The sequence below is a fragment of the Ambystoma mexicanum genome, chromosome 6p (genome assembly GCF_040938575.1).
Source record: "Ambystoma mexicanum isolate Mex_15411 chromosome 6p, UKY_AmexF1_1, whole genome shotgun sequence".
Classification (NCBI taxonomy): Eukaryota; Metazoa; Chordata; class Amphibia; order Caudata; family Ambystomatidae; genus Ambystoma; species Ambystoma mexicanum.
Window position 1 is genome coordinate 645,616,120 of NC_090935.1, and position 16,372 is coordinate 645,632,491.

Below are 16,372 nucleotides of genomic sequence, written 5' to 3' on the forward strand. Positions count from 1 at the left end.
TTTCGAAACCGCCTGGTTCTTTGTTCTTCCTAGGCGTGACCACTCTGTTCTGCAACCCATCTCTTTATTCTTTGCTCCTCCTATTAAAACTTTCACCTTCAGGTAGTTCCTGCACCCCTTGTTTTCTTTTGCTTCTTCCTTGTGCACACTTGAACCTTCCCTGTTTCTTTTTTCCACTGTGCACTCTACACCTTCCTTTGCTTTCTTATTGTGCCTCTTGCACACCCTACATCCTTTATTTTCCCTTCACGTGCACTTTTCCTTCGTTGCACAGCTCAAATGCCTTTCTTTCACGTTACTTTTCTTCTGTGGCACTAGCGCATCTTCCTTCTTGCTCTTCCGCTGCGTTAGCGTAACTTCCATCTTTCTATTTCTCTTATTCTGATTATCTCTTACACTTTTCTGTCCATTGTACACTTTATCTCACGTTACGCTCTGTGCCACTTTAAAACTGTCTTTCTCCTGCTCCGCTTCAGTCAAAGGCACGCTCCGGATTTTCTCTTTCTCACACACTGGGCAGCGTCGCATTGACAAGCGGTCCCTCTGGATACACAGTGTTGAGGTCAGGGTCTCATCACCTGCCCCTCATACACCTTTGGGACCAGCACACATCCCAAGGGAACGAGCATTCTGCCAAACGCCACCAGCAGGATACAGACTGCCTAGTCCGGCTTCTTGGAGGCACCGCTCCCTAGCCAAGCAGAAACACCTCACAAACACCAGTACAGCATCTCGGCATGCCGTTCTCCTCCAGGCTTCCTGCTGCTCTCTGCTCCTTGGCTTCTCGGGTCCGGACAGCATCCCCAGCTTGCTAGACCTCTTTGTGAAAAACCACACTTTTATAGACCTTTTATAGTTGAAAGAACAGTCAAGTGGAGTCAGGTGTGAGTGGTCATTATGAAATGCCTGACACTGCCTATTAGTGGGACAACTAGAGTTCTTCCTATAGTAGGCTTCCCTTACTTTCCCCATGTTGTTTCTATGGGTAATCTTCATGCTCCCGGTTGCCACTTCCTGGTCCCAGTATTGGTTGAAAATGGGGAGGGAGTGATGGAAGGGTTTTGGAAGATGGATATATTTCCTGCTACTCTTATCTGGGAATCACAGTGGATATAGGAACATCCTCTAGCCTGGTTTTCCCTCAAGGGGATGGTTGATTATACAAACATGAGTCTTGATGGTATTCCCTGTGATCTAGATTGTAAGAGGGTGAATGGATATTAATATCAGACTTCTGGCTTTGATTTAGTTGTTTTTTCTTCCTTCCCCACCTTGGGCAATTGACACTTTCCATCCTCCCCCTTCGGTCATGGATGACGGAATTGCAAGTAGGGAAAATGAGACCTGCTTTAGAGTGACAGGAATCAATGTTTCCAATGAAGGCGTCTGGGACTTCCCTTTCCTCTTCTATCACCCCAACAGAATACTGCATCTCGCCTGGGTTATTCCCACAGAGGCAGCCCTGGATTGCCCTACCCAGGTGATCCTCCCTCGCTTGTCCACCCCTTAGGTTGGGATCCAAGTGTGATTGTCCTCCCTTGGCTACCTGAATAGAAGGCTCGCTGGGTCTTAATAGGAGAATACTCCTAGGTTTCCCACACATTCTAACAAAAAAAGGGGAGAATAAATTAGGAGCAGGTTTATTAATGGTGCGAATGAAAATCTACTGAAATAATGTGGCATCCTGGAAGAGTCTCTTGATTACTACAAGAATATTTACTCAAATGAAACTAATCCCAATGAGTGTGACTAGAACTTTGATGCTTCATGCATCAGAAGTGCCCTGTGTTACTGCAGACAGTGCCTGGTTCCTGTCTGAAGAAATTGCTGGATCTATCCCTAAAGCAGCGAGTTTGATGACTGATGTCCTACAATGCTGCTGATCCTTTCTGCACTCAACACCTTTGCCTGGCTAATTTCCCGGTAATAAAAGTGAAGAACGTGCCGGTCAGCACGTGCGTCGTGAATCAGGAGTGTCTCTGAGTGTCCTGTGCATTGTGCTGCTCGTGCTTTACCTGACACCATATCAGGTAAGCTTTTAAATTCATTGTGACATAGTTTTGGGCATTCGAAATCAAACCTCAATTAAGTTGTAAATCCAAATTGCGTAGAGCTACTGCCTGCTCAAAGCATGGCATCAAGAATCACAGTCTTGCCTTGATAGACAAAACATTGCCTGCCACAAATAAATTAAACTGTGCAATCTGATATCACAGATTTCTTTTTTGACAAATGATCCAAAAGTCGTCACTCAGAACCTTTGAGCCCTATAGAAGAGGCGGCTGTACAAATACTTTAACGTACGATCGACAATAATAATTCATTGCTAAAGATGTGCGTTCGTCTTCAGCGTGAGTCTCTGGCTGGTGAAAAGGAGCTCCCTGACCAGATCTCTGAAGATAACGTGTTCGACATTGATTTGTCTAATTCGCCAGACCTGGCTGCTCACCCTCGGCTACCTCATATATGTTTGAGACAAGCAGCGAAGACAAGGCTGAAAGCGATACGGCTGACGAACTAGAGTCTGACTCATTAGACGCGACAATTTAAAGTGGCATAAATACAATAATTTCTAAAGTGGAAGCCCCCAGCACCCAACATCCAGCCACACACATACCCATGAAAGCTTTCCCTGGTAGTCTTACCATTTATGGAAAAATGCGGCCACCCCAGGGCAGGAAAAAGGTCAAAAGACAAGCAGGCCAAAGGAAAGGCAAAAATCTCATGGCACAGACATTTTAGAGCATATGTTACTCTATCTGGCGTTAAGTGGTAAGACGTAAAGGTGCAAGATACTATAAAGAAGAATACACTGTAAAAGTATCCTCTGCCACCGGCCCATTCTGGTCCCACCATGCAAGTAACCAGAAGTAGCTAAAAACAAAGTCACAGAGTCACCAAGTGTCCCTACCCCACTTCACTGAAGGTGATTTGTGCAAGAAAAATGAACAGATAATTTACCATGGAGAACACAGTTCTCCTGCATGGATAGCCATAGGGACTGATCAACACACTCAAAACAGGTGAGTTTAGCGAGGTAAGCGGAGCAAAAAGTTTGCACTTCCAAAATCCAGGAACAATTCAAAACAATAGCAAAAAAATGAGTCCCTGATGTCTTATGGAGGGAAAGCAACAGAGAGTAAAATCTTTCCTAATGGCTTCAAATGCATTTTAAGGAGGGCATAGGCAGACTGGTCTGATGCTGGGATGTTTCAACATTCTTATTGTAAACGTATTGCGCACACTTCTTGAATCGTGTTAGAGGGGGCTCTGAACATGCATAAGAGGAAGCCTCCGTGCCATGCCATAGAAAGTCTATTGCTCCTAGCCTGTGACAGAAACAGGATTCTATGAAGGGCATGACGGAGGCTGCTCGTTACAGTCTCTTTAATGAGAGAGTCCCTGGGTCATCTTGGATGTCAGAGTGGATAAGAACGGTGTTGGCGGTGTTCTTTCTGCCGCAGAGAACTTTGGAAGATTTGGGCTAGTGTCACAGAAGAAAAGAGGAGGAACTGCCCACACTTAGAATTTCTATAGGGATGGACACTCGGATCGGTGTCAGGATCTCACAAGATGGATGGGGATTATGGTTTTGGTAGATTTAATTTTAAACATGTGTTTTCTTACTGCTTTGAAGAGAATAAATATGCTGGTATGCACTATGCCATTAACACAAGCACAACTTTCAGACACAGGCTAAGAGCAATCAACATTATTCTCTACTCTTTCCCCTAGCAAATCTTTCCATCATTAAAAGATATACATTCTTCAGAGCTTCCTTTAATAGTGTCCTGTTTTACTGAAGCGTACTGCTTTTTCTGATAATGACCATGGAAGCTTTAGTTTTACATTCATACAGGTAGGGGACACATGCAATTCTTTTTCAGACTCTTATTTATTTATTTATTTATTTATTTATTCGCATTTGTTAAGCGCACAGAATCAGCCCTGAGGCATCGTGGCGCTGGTTACAGAATAGCGCTGGTTACAGGGAAAGCGCGTCTTAGTTACAGCATACAGAGGCATACATGCATACAGTTTGGGCAGTAGCAATAGTTAGCAGTGTGTGCCTGAATGGCAGTAGGTAGAGGAATTTTAGTTAAAGAGAGAGGTTTTGAGTTTTTTTCTAAACGCTGTGAGGGAGCCTTCTGCTCTTAGAGCGTGGGGGAGATTATTCCACAGTTTTGGTGCTATGTAGGGGAAACCCAGCCCCCCGGCTGTAATCTTGTGGATGCGTGGTACAGTGAGTTGGTTAGTGTAGCAGAGTCTGGTAGGTCTGGATGAGGTCTGTCTGAGAATGGTGTCTGAGAGATATGATGGTGCAGTGTGGTGGATACATTTGTGGGTAGTAGTCAGTACCTTGAAGGTGATGCGTTCTTTGACAGGGAGCCAGTGAACTGATTGCCTTGCCAGTGAGATGTGGTCCCTTTTGGAGATGTTTAATGCTGCTCTTAGAGCGTTATTTTGGGTGACCTGGAGTTTGTTTAGGTTTTTTTCAGAGGTGCCGGCTAGAAGTGCATTGCAATAGTCAAGTTTAGCGCCTATGGTAGCTCTTGCTATTGAAAGGCAGTTTTCTTTGGAAAGGAATGGTTTAATGGCGTTGATGAGTTTAGTGCTTAGTGCAGATGCGGAGACAATGGCACTAACTTGTTTGTCCATGGACAGGGTTGCATCAATGTAGACCCCTAGCGTTTTCACAGAGGATAGGACTGGGATAGTGCAGTTGTCGATGTTGAAATTGGCATAGCAGCTGTCTAGCCTGGCCAGTGTGGATTTTTGGCCGAGGATAAGGATTTCAGTCTTATCCCCGTTAAGACATAGGCCGTTAGTGGCCATCCAGGCTTGAATGGTGGCATATATGAGTTTTAGAGCTAGGGCGTCTTTGTGGTATGAGCCTGATAGAGGGAGGAGCACTTGGGTGTCGTCGGCGTAGTTGGTGTAGGCAATCCCAAGTGCATCAAGTTTCTCGAATACTCTTGTTCCACCATTAGGAATGGTTTGGAGCCACATCTAAATGTATGCTTTTGGGGCCCTCTGTGAGCCTCTTGTAAGTATGCCATGTTTCGGTGCTGCACCTCCATTCGTTGTCATGGATCTGTACTAGGTCATGGGACAGCTCTGCATCATGTTGAATTTTGGCACCACGACTTGGCTTTGTGCCATTTGACTTATTGGCAGTACATGGTCGTTCGGTGCCATGTCCTTTCTCTGTGAACAGATCATGCATTGTGAGACTTTACTGCTTTGAGCGTCAATTTTTCCAAAGCCAAGCTTGAAGCTCAACATATGGTTAACTAGCAGAATTTTCAAAGGCTTTCACTCTGTCTTTTGTGGTGCGGAATTCAGTTTTTTTATCCAGTGGTTCTGTGATCTCGCCTATGGGTTGTATGAGCTATTCTGACAGCTTAATCAGGGCTTGTTATGGACATAGTTAATAATAGTGTGAAACTTCACAGGAGCATTGTGGGAACAGTACTACCCAACCTCTCTTTGGCAGTCAAATGTTTCAGTCTCTCTGGGGTTGCTTCCAGCTCCATTGGCATTTCAGCCCCTTTATCCTATGCCTCCACGAGATGGCCCGACTACATCAAGGATTCATACTGGAGAAAGTGGCCAACGAGGCATATTGTGGATAGAGTTTACACATATTTGGCTCCTATTAGAGGGATAACCCTGTTGACCCCTTTACTTACAGTTTATTTAACAAGCTGTTATACTCCAGGTGAATCACAATGCAGCATATTATGTTATATAATAGACTTGGTTAGTTCTATACCGCATATTGTGTCCACACCTGGTTTCCGTCTTCTGAGAAGGGAAGATGGGTGTTGAGGGGGAGTTGGAGAAAGGAGTAAAGACATAGCCAGAGGTAGATAAGGAGAGGCAAGGAGATAGAGTGGTTGTGCGTTTAAGATTGGGAACAATGTGTGGGGCTGAGATACTGATAGGTTTGGAGGTACATTCTAGCAGTTGATCTGGTGCTACCAGTTAACCGAACTCCGAGTGAGGCTTGTTGCATGATGGGCTTGAGATAACCTTTGGCAGTGCAATCTAATGTAATTTTGAGCCTGGTTAAAACAGATCCTATGATTAACAAGGCATTTGTAATTTATATATCTAAGAAGTGGCTGTGTAGGAAAAGAGAATGCAGGGGGAAACCTTGGGGGTTTGGGAGCGGTGCAGGGCAGAGGGAAAGTGACAATCCAAAGTGCCACACCTGCGTGGCAACAGACCCATGTAAGCCTAAATATACTGTATAAGAGATTGCATCCAAACGTAGGTCTTACGTTGACCAGCAACTGTCACCACTTGTGAAAGAAGATGTGTGCTGCATAGAGGGTGTTTGAGCAAAGAAGGTACAGGATGTGGTTCCTTTCCATTGTTTGTAGTGGTGTGGTTGGCAATGTGGCCAGCTGTTACAATGTTGAAGGACGGAAAAAGGAAAACAGCTCCAGTGTAAAAAAAGGGAGTTATAAGGTGGCACAGACACAGACTCTAGCACACATGGTTAACTATCACATAATTCACTCTGTCCACTCCGTAAAGATGTCCCATGACTCGCGTCGCAAAATGCATCTAACTCAAAAGGGAAGAATTATGAACTGCAGTTGAAACAAAGTGACCTCTGAAACCAAACTCCTAAATCCACACTGTCAGACGTGCACTGGTTGAGGACTAAGGGCTGGGTCTGGAGGAAGGGCGAAGACCTATATCATTCAATGAAGGCAGAAGGTGATGGCCCACCAATGGAGACGGGAATGATCGGATTCCTCTTTGTGCCTTCCCCTTTGCCCACAGGGACTCTTTCGTGGAAGGAGACAAATGCGTTAGTCAATTCAAATTGGTGCACCTCCTGCTGCCAGCCTAACATCAGTAGCCACATTGCTCATTTTATTCCACTGTTTGCAACTAACAAGTAAATATTGTGTTTCATGCACTATTTCTTTGAACACTTACCAACAGTTGGAGTATTCGCTGCACTCCGTGACGTAGATGATGATATTGAGGAGGAGCTCTCTGTACGCGGCAAGTGAGCAGCGGGAGGTGGGCTGCTGTTAGAGGTTAATGGTGGGCTAAACGGCCTGGGCTTGACAAGAAAAAAGGAAAACACATTTAAAGACCAATTTGAAAGAAATCATACAAAATGATGGCGCTAATAAAAAATACCTTGAATAGGAAAAACACAAAAATCACCTCTTTATCATGTAACCTTCATGTGAGTTAGACCCAAGTATTAAAGAAAAACTGATATTGTCAACATTACATTTTGTTAATATAGAGTAAATGGTTCAAACAAAGTATATTAGAATAAATACATTGCTGCTTTCAATAATTTAGGTGATTTGTTCAGTATGTTTTCAAAGATTCAAAATGAGGAATGGCGGTTAGAGCAGATTCATTAAAGGAGTACGATTGCCACTTATGAACAGAATACATCAATGCATCATCAGAGGAAGGAGGAAGTTATGAGGATGTGGGACTGTTTTTATAAGGCGGCATAGGGAGTGAAGAGATAACTTCTTATGTGGAGTGATGCACTCCAGAGAAGAGGGCAGGCATGGTCAAATCATGGGTCGCAGTCAAAACAGTAGCTCAGGATGAGTTACTCATCGGTTGTAACTGCTACTCCGAGAATGAAAGGCCCTCTCTTATTTAGAAGCCCAGTAAGCTATTTCTGCAAGACTGGAGTGGACAAGGTAGTCTGGCATGGAGCCGTCAAGAAGGCATGTATTGCCCTCTAAGAAAATTCCCTCCTAGAGCATGCTATGGTTTTCTCATAATTATTTCCAAAGTACAGACCTGTTTTTCACTGATATTGGGGGCAGCTTTCTTGTTTCAAGAATAACAACCCTGATGCCATATTGGATTTGACAAAGGTTCTGCAGCTGAGGATGAACAATTGCCCCGAAAAATATCATGGATGCATTCAGATAACAAATGACTGCCTTTTACTTGCAAATACCGGCATGAAAAGGAATTAGTTACTTACCTGTAACTCTGGTTCGCCAGTATTGGTATCTTTCATAGATTCACATGCTGTGAATATTCCCCGTAGTCAGGCTGGGAATCCTCTGTAGCATGGAGCTGTTTAAACTTAAACTGAAAACTTACAGTCACCTTTGTGCTCTATTAGTAATTTTAGGTCATACTTCCCAAGGCCAATAGGAACACCTCCCTTAACTCCTCCCCTGTCGGCCATCTTCAGATTTGGTAAGCGCATGTGTGTGGCAGTAAGAGCCAAAAGACGAGACATGCAGGGGTAGGTGGGAGGGTTGCATGTGAATCTATTTTTTGTTATTTATTTATTTATATGGCGCTGGCAGCCTGCAGACATTGTGGCATAACATACAGACAATGAATTAACATGGAATGACATATCATACGAGACACTTGGCAAGCCAAGCAACAGGAGAGACAGACAGACCTAAGTTGCCATCCAGTGATTCGGTTCATTTGAACAGATGTGTTTTCTGACTCTTTCTGAAAGATAAATGATTAGGCTCTAGCCTTAGGTTTAATGGCAGACTGTTCCAGTTGAGGGCTGCACATGTTTGAAAGGCTCGACCTAAAACGTTTGCTTTCTTGTGTGGTCTAACCATGATCTGTCCCAAATTTTCTGATCTAAGCGTCCCTGCTGGTAGATATCGGACAAACTTTGATTTTAGGTATGCTGGTGCTTTTCCATACAGGCATTTATGGACTAGGGTCATAGATTTAAAGAGGACTCTGTCTTCTACTTTGAGCCAGTGTAGCTCCCTCCAAGCTTCACTGATATGCTCGGTCCTAGATTTCTGTTTAATAATTCTCACTGCGCTATTTTGAATGAGTTGGTGTTTGGCCATAGATTGTTTGCTGAAAATGGTTGCTCTTGCAATGGTAGTGCAGTTGGCATCATTTAGGAGGGGTTTAACTGATCTTAAGAGTCTAAGATAATATGAGCAATTTTTCTCACATATGACGCCTGAGCCTCGGGGTTGACAGAAGCCTCTAAAGTCATGCTCAAGGTCTTCACCTTGCTTACTATTTGGATCTGCGAGTCTTTGATCATAAAAGTGTTGTTGGAGGGCGATAGTTTAGCCAGTGCCTGGTGGGAGCCGAAGGTCATCAACTCAGTTCTGTTACCAGTTTCGGTCCATCCATAGTTCTATGATGTTGTATAGATCTGACACTGATTTGCTATCTTTAGTGTAATCCCCACTCAGCTCTATTACTAGCTGTGTATCATCAGCATAGTTTGCAAAATAGATCTTGATTCTGTCCAGAACTTCACATAGGAATCTTAAGTACGGATTGAAAAGGAGCGGGGATAAACTTGCTCCTTGCGGAACTCCGCAGAAGATGGTGGACTCCTGGGAGAATTTGTCTCTCCAGTGTACCCTGGATTTTCTATCGGCAAGAAAAGAGACTAACCAGCCAATTGCCCCCTTGGAGCAGTTGGCAACTTTTTTTCAAGTGCCTGTTGGAGTAGTTTGTGATTTAAGAGATCAAAGGCGGGACTGAGAACGAGCAGAATAAGTAACCCAGCCTTGCTCTTGTCGATGATGCACAGCATATGCGACTACAGGTCGAGCATAGCTGTCTCAGTGCTATGTGCAGCACGAAACCCTGACTTCTGAGGATGAGGGATCTCATTAGCCTCTACAAATGTTTGAAATTACGCAGTAGCGACCTTGTCCATTATTTTAAGGGTAAAATTACAATTCGTATAGGTCCAAGGTTCCCTGGTTCTCGTTGGTTGAGATTGGATTTCTTTACAAACGGGGTGACTGTCACCTTTTTGATGCTATTTGGAACAGTTTTATCCCGAAACAAGGTGTTTACTACTCATGTGCTGGGTGCGTTTGTGGCAGAACAAATTTGATCGTTGTTGTAGTTGCTCTTGGCCTCAAGAAAGTTCTTTTTAGTCTTTCTACAGCTCCTTCGAGCTTTCTTTATTGGCTTGTGTAGGCGTAGGTTTTTTTTAGCTATCTGGATTCTCTTCTCCTTTTTTGTTTCTTTTGGACCGATAGTTTGGTGTGGAACCATTTTTGATGTTTCCCATTCGGTCTAATCTATTTGGTCAGAAGTGGGGCCTTTAAATCAACTAGGTTCATAATATGCTCTTTATATTTAGAAATGATAACCTCATATGCGTCTTCTGTCTTTAGACCTGTTAGAATTTCCTTGATGCATTGCTCTAGGTGGGATCTTTCTATTTTCTTAAAGTTCCGACATGAGACTTTCTTTGACGCATTAATATCTTTCTGCTTTGGGCATGGTATAGTCAGTGTGAATGACACTGTATAATGATCAGACCAGTTACAGGGTGTTTTCACAAAGTTATTGGTGTTTAAGTTATTAGTGATTACCCAGTCCAGCTGATTTCCACTTCACATGGTGGGGCTTGAATTCATAACATGTAAATTTATGTTATTAAGTTCTTTTTCCAGATTTATTGCTTACTTGTCTTTGCAGTTTCCTTGCCATCTATTAAACTCGCTCAGCACTAAGGTGGACGTGTTTGGGCTTTGCAATGCGTTAAGTAACTGTATGAGTTCCTCATTAAATTCTGATATGGAAACTGGAGGTCGTAGATCAGGAATAAGTTGATGCAATTATTATTGGAAAGATGCCAATGCTGGAGAACCAGAGTTGCAGGGAAGTAACTAATTCCTTATCCAGCATTGGATCTTTCATAGATTCACATGATGCGAGTAGAGTACAAAACAGTATTACAACAATACATATGGGCGGAGTCAAGCTCCCAGCATAACTTAACACTGCGGACTTGCTAACCTCACACAAAAAGGTTCTGCAGAACTAACTGGCCGACTTCAGACTCTTCTGTGAAAACTCTGTCGACACAGTAGAACTTGGTGGATGTATGCACCGATCACCAGGTGGCTGCATGGCAGATGTCAGGCAGCGGGATTCCGGAGAGGAAAGCAGTAATTGCAGCCAACGCTCTGGTGGACTGCGCCCGGGGCATGCCAGGAAGCAGCCTGCCGGCCTGTTGATGGTAGAATGAGATGCAGGCTGCAATCCATCTTGAAATGGAGGACTTTGAGAGAGCCTTCCTGGGCCATGAAGGCCCAAACGAAACACACAATTGATCTGTCGTACAGAATGACTTAGTACGAGACACACAGTACTTGACAGAGCGCACTACATACAGTGTGTGCAGGGTCCGTTCCGCTGGAGATGTTGGTGTGCCAAAGAACACGGCCAAAACCACCCACTGATTGAAATGGAAAGAGGATGGGACCTTAGGCATAAAGGTCGGGTTAATACATAGAAAAGCCTTGTCCTTGTGAAACCTCAAATAGGGCTGTTTCGAGGAAAACGCCTGGATTTCATGCACCCGACTGACCGAAGTTATTGCCACCAAGAACGCGGTTTTCCAGGAAAGATGTTTAATGGCTGCCTGGTGCATGGGCTCGAAAGGCGGCTTCATGAGCCTTGCGAGTATCAAATTCAGCTCCCACACTGGAGCCAGGCGACAGACAGGTGGAAAAGATCGGAACAGCCCACGCAAGAACTCCTTCACCAGACATTGAGACCACAGGGATGGCACTCCTGCATAGCAGTTGTACCTGGAGATTGCCACCAGGTGCAACTTAATGGAGGAATGCATCAAGCCAGACTGAGCCAGGGACAACAGAAAAGGTAACAAATCCTCTGGCCGGACCGTCTAAGGTAGCAGTTTATTCCTGCATCATACTTGGAAACTTTTCCACTTGTTCTTGTAGCACTTCAAGGTGGATGGAGCTCTTGCCTGGGCCAGGACCTTCTGGCAGTCTTGTGGAAAGGACAGTGCTTCGAATTCTAAGAACACAGGAGCCATGCCGTTAGATTGAGCTAGGCTGAGTCATGGTGCAGCACCGCCCCTGGTTCCTGGACAGGAGCGATTGGTGCGGGTGCAGCTTGATCGGTGCCGATGATGAAAGGGCAAGCAGGTCGGAGTACCAAAACTGTCTCGGCCACACAGGGGTCACTAATAACAGTTTCCACCAATACAGTCTGAAGGTGTGTAGGACTCCAGGCACGAGAGGAATTAGGGGGAATGCATACAGAAACATTGCTTCCCATGGAAACGCAAAGGCGTCCCCCAAGCTCTCTGGATGAGGGAAGCGGCTGGCAAAGGTCTTGCAGCAACTGTTCTCGTAGGTGGCAAAAATGTTGATCTCCGGAGTGCCCCACGTCTGAAACAACAGGAGAAGCTGGTGATGTGATTTCTTTGTTGAGTGTCACTGCATAACTGACAGGGTCTACTACCCTTGAATTACTAAAAGTAATCAAAAAGTAACTATTGGTTTTACTTCCCATGAATAGGTGTTGCCTATACTAAATGTGTATGATAAGGTCTGACCTCCCTAGAATTACTGTTGGGTATTCTGAGGAAGGTTTTATGCTTTGGTCGGTGCACTTTCAGGCACTGTGGTGTGCTTTTATTAATGTGTTTATGACTATGACCAGTACTTACCACAAGACTTAACTTGGCCGACTTATATTTAGAATAAACCTTTATCTTCTAGAATACTTCTGGTTGTAAGTGTTTCTATTGAATCATTGGTGTACTACAGGTTCAGTGTACTTTCCTACATCCCTCTCTCCCTCATAAGCCTGGCAGCTCTGTCTATGCTACCATATACTCGAGTAGTACAGCCTTATACTAAGAGTGGAGTTTTGTACTGTCTCAGTTGAATGGTTTTGCTAAGCCCTTAGCTGGACTTCAGAAAAATTGCCCTAACAATCAGCAATGCTTATGCATGAACTAATTTGGCGGTTCTGGATGGTATACAGGCCTATACAAAGTTGTTGGAAGTTACATCTTCAACCAAGGAAATAACCGCCTCTCCAGACTACAGGCTTCTTCTTAGGTAGGCCTGTTGCACTCAGGGTTATTAGTAAGAGTCATTGCATAGTTCGGCCTAGCAATCGACATGTCCTTTTACAACTGAACTAAAGCATAGAGATAAAGCACCAAACATGCACAGAATTGTACCAAGCACCACAAGACGGTATGGTCCGGAGCTTTGGTACAACATACGAGTGGTTAAGCTGCTTCTCACTGAGGCTACATTTTGTTGCAGTGATCCTTCACTTGAATGTGCCCCATGTATTTGCCAGTGAAGCTACCACTTCTAGGAGGTGCTGCCTATCTGGGGACTACAGGGTCAAATGATTATGTTAGTTGCGTTAGTGAGCATTAAGGTGGTTTTTGCACAACCTTCCGTTGAGGGATGTACAACCACCAACCTTCAGGTGGGACAAGTACACCCAACCCAAAAGGAAAGCCAAACCACTCTTAAGGTAGGTAAGCGAGGCAGAGCAGTCAGGTTAACTCAAGGGAGGGGAAGTAAATTGGCATGAAGATAAAATCCATAGAAAATACACCACATTGGTATACTGAAATATATACACTTTTATTAAGTTACCCATATATTTCATGATTAGTTTCATACATACTTTAAGCAGATATAAAACACTGTAATAATACTTTTAGTATGTTTCAAAACAGTACGTTTTCATAAAAGACAAAACACACTGGTATAGCCACTCAATACATTACATATGGAGAAAAGGGGTGCGAAGAGAAGGGACCAGACATTAGAACACACAGTAATAATAGTCAGACAGGATCCAAATTGCTAACACCAACAAAGCCACAGTATCTCTAGACATCTAGGAGATAATATTTGGCAAAAAGGCAACAAAAGGCCATTACACTTCAGGGATAAGGAGATACTAGTAAAAAGTTACACTGAAATGAGGCCTTCACATCAGCAGAAACATTACTTTGGAAATGTACATATAATCACAGGTACAAGCTAAAATCCTAGTCTTTGGCCTAAAACTCGCTGGACACAAACACCCTGCAAAGTCTCTTTAAAAGAGTTTCAACTGAGTAAAATGTGCAATTTGGAGGCAAACTACCTCTAGGTAATGATAGAGGAGACACTTAGGAAGATCGCCAGACATGGGTTTGAGAACAAGCAGGTTTGAGAGAAGAACACCCACCTGATAAAAACATCAACCAGTGGGATCACTAGGGGCAAGTATCTAGAAAAACGCACCAACACATGGGGTACTCACAGTGATGGTTCCTGAAAAAACAGTTCATGAGGCCCAAACAACCTGTTTAGTACAAAGCTTCTTTTATAGGTGTGGTTTACAAGATCCAAACAGCCAGGGACTTGAACACTGGACCTGAACCCCGAACCAAAATGACTCGGACAAAAAAAGGTAGAACATGTGCCCTTTCTATGATTTGGGCGCTCAAGTCAGGGGCCAGCAGGAGTATAGAGGCGATCCAGAAAATATGAACAGCACCCAAAAAGGCTGCACCACCTTCCTACACTTAAACATGTCCAATGCTGGTTTTCCTTAATATATTAATAAATTGTCCACCTATGTATTGTCCCCGGTGACTGTTCCATTTACTCCCCTCCACAACCTTGTCAGCATGTCCGTCAAACTCACACCATTGTATGAAGCTCACTGCTTCTCATCAAATCTGATTTCTTCTCTATTGTACATTCTTTTGTGATCAAAAGAGCACTGCTCTCCCGGTGTATAAATTAATATAAATACAATTAAAAGGTTCCATTTGGAGATCATCCCAAGACCCAGTATGACTAGATCTGGTCCTAAAACCGAAGCAACAGCAGGAAAACAGTGGGAATCCTCCAGCAAGAAATTCAGTGACACCCGAGTTTAGGCAACAGGGTCTACTCTAATTATACACCCATAAACCCCCAATTAACCTCCCACACACAAACACAGGCTGGCCCAAACCCACCAATTACACCATGGGGCTGAAAATAAAGGGTTAGACGGCCAGCAAATCTAGTTGGCCCTCAAGTCTGCTACTCACCCCAGTTCACTCCCCCAGTTAAAAAGAAAATTGTTGCGCATTGTTGGGTTCGCAAAGAGCTGATGTATGCACAACAACATTTTAGGGTTTCTCTGAACAAAGGTAGCCCCTAAACAAAATGTTTGAGGGCAGGACTTACAAAACATATTGGTACCCGAATGGCTACCAAAAAGCTTCACTGGGCTGCCAATGTGGTAAATCTTCTTTCACCCCTGTGGATGCCAAAACTAAATGATAGCTGCCCCCAGCCTAGTCCCTAAAGCCCTAAATGTAGCCTGAATTACCCTAGGGCCAAGAAGGGGGGCTTAAAAAGCAACAATGTCTCAGAACCATATGGACAATCATGGGATCATATTCTCTTAAGGAGTCAAAAGGGGATGCAGTGCCAGGATGACTTCAGTAGAAGTCCCTCTGACCGCCAAAATTAAGTCAGTCATCCAAGAAAAGAGTAACAAAAAAATAAAGTTAAAGGGACACAAAAAAGGCCTTACAGAATCCCCAAAATTGAAATTTGGTGTTAAGAGTAAGGCTAAAAAATAACGATCACCTGTGACATAGCAGGGCTTTCACTTTTGCCTTCTACTGTCACATATCTCGACTTGTGTTCAATAAGGCCTTCTGGAATTTTGTTGAATTGACAAACTCATACGAATTTAGCAGTAACCTTCTTGGAAACTCCACTGGTGTCAGGTGGTCTTCAAATCCCTACGGCGTTTGAGGGGCTAGGTGCTCCTGGAATTGTATCTCACTGGTGTTTTCCGAAAGGGTCGGCATTGCTGTGGTTAGGGCTGAAAACGTTTGTGACTTTTATAGTTTCTCATTCAGGCACACTGGAGCAGCAGGTTCTTCTTTGCCACACCTATGACAGAACCTCCATAGGGAAAAGGGTCCTGAGCCAAGGGCCTGTTGAGTGACTGCAGGGCTCAGAATTTCAGCGATATTGTGGTCTCACTCTTTCTCCCCCTGGAGGCAGAGGTGATCCTTGCCCTTGCTCATCTCTAGACAGGAAAGTTACCCTGGATGTTCATTCTTTGCCTCATAACTTCCTCCCTAATCCGAACACGTTTATAGAACATATTTTGGTAACATTACGATATTTATGTCTGCACAGAGGAAGCTCTCCTGCTGCATGGACCTCAAGCAGAATCCAAAGAGATTTTAGGTGTCCACATTTTTACATGGGAGCTACATAACATACAAATAATAGACACGAGATTGTTAGGCAATAGATTGTCCACACAGGTGAGCACACTTATTGATTTAACAACACAGATGAATCAAGTTGAAATACTAAAAAGTAAGTGAGCAATATGTACAATCACAGTTAGGTGTCCACGTGGGACACAAACTACATTTTAAAATGTAGAGTTACTGTTACATACAGTCAAAAGGGCAAAGTCAGAGGAAAAATGTTTAAGAAACGCTATCACAGACCTTGAAAAATTATAAGCAGCACCTGTCCACAGTTACAAAATGTAGCTTCAACCCTAACCTAAGAGCAAGTGCTCCAAACTG

At 43.8% G+C, this 16,372-nt stretch overlaps 1 protein-coding gene across 2 annotated transcripts in view; it reads right to left on the reverse strand.

The window, feature by feature from the left end:
• FCHO2 (FCH and mu domain containing endocytic adaptor 2) overlaps window positions 1-16,372 on the reverse strand; it is a 1,284,287-nt gene that overhangs the window by 403,501 nt on the left and 864,414 nt on the right. For both annotated transcript variants that reach the window (XM_069627506.1, XM_069627507.1), the window contains exon 18: window positions 6,958-7,087. In XM_069627506.1, the coding sequence (XP_069483607.1) occupies window positions 6,958-7,087 (130 nt within the window). The remainder of the gene's footprint in view (window positions 1-6,957; window positions 7,088-16,372) is intronic.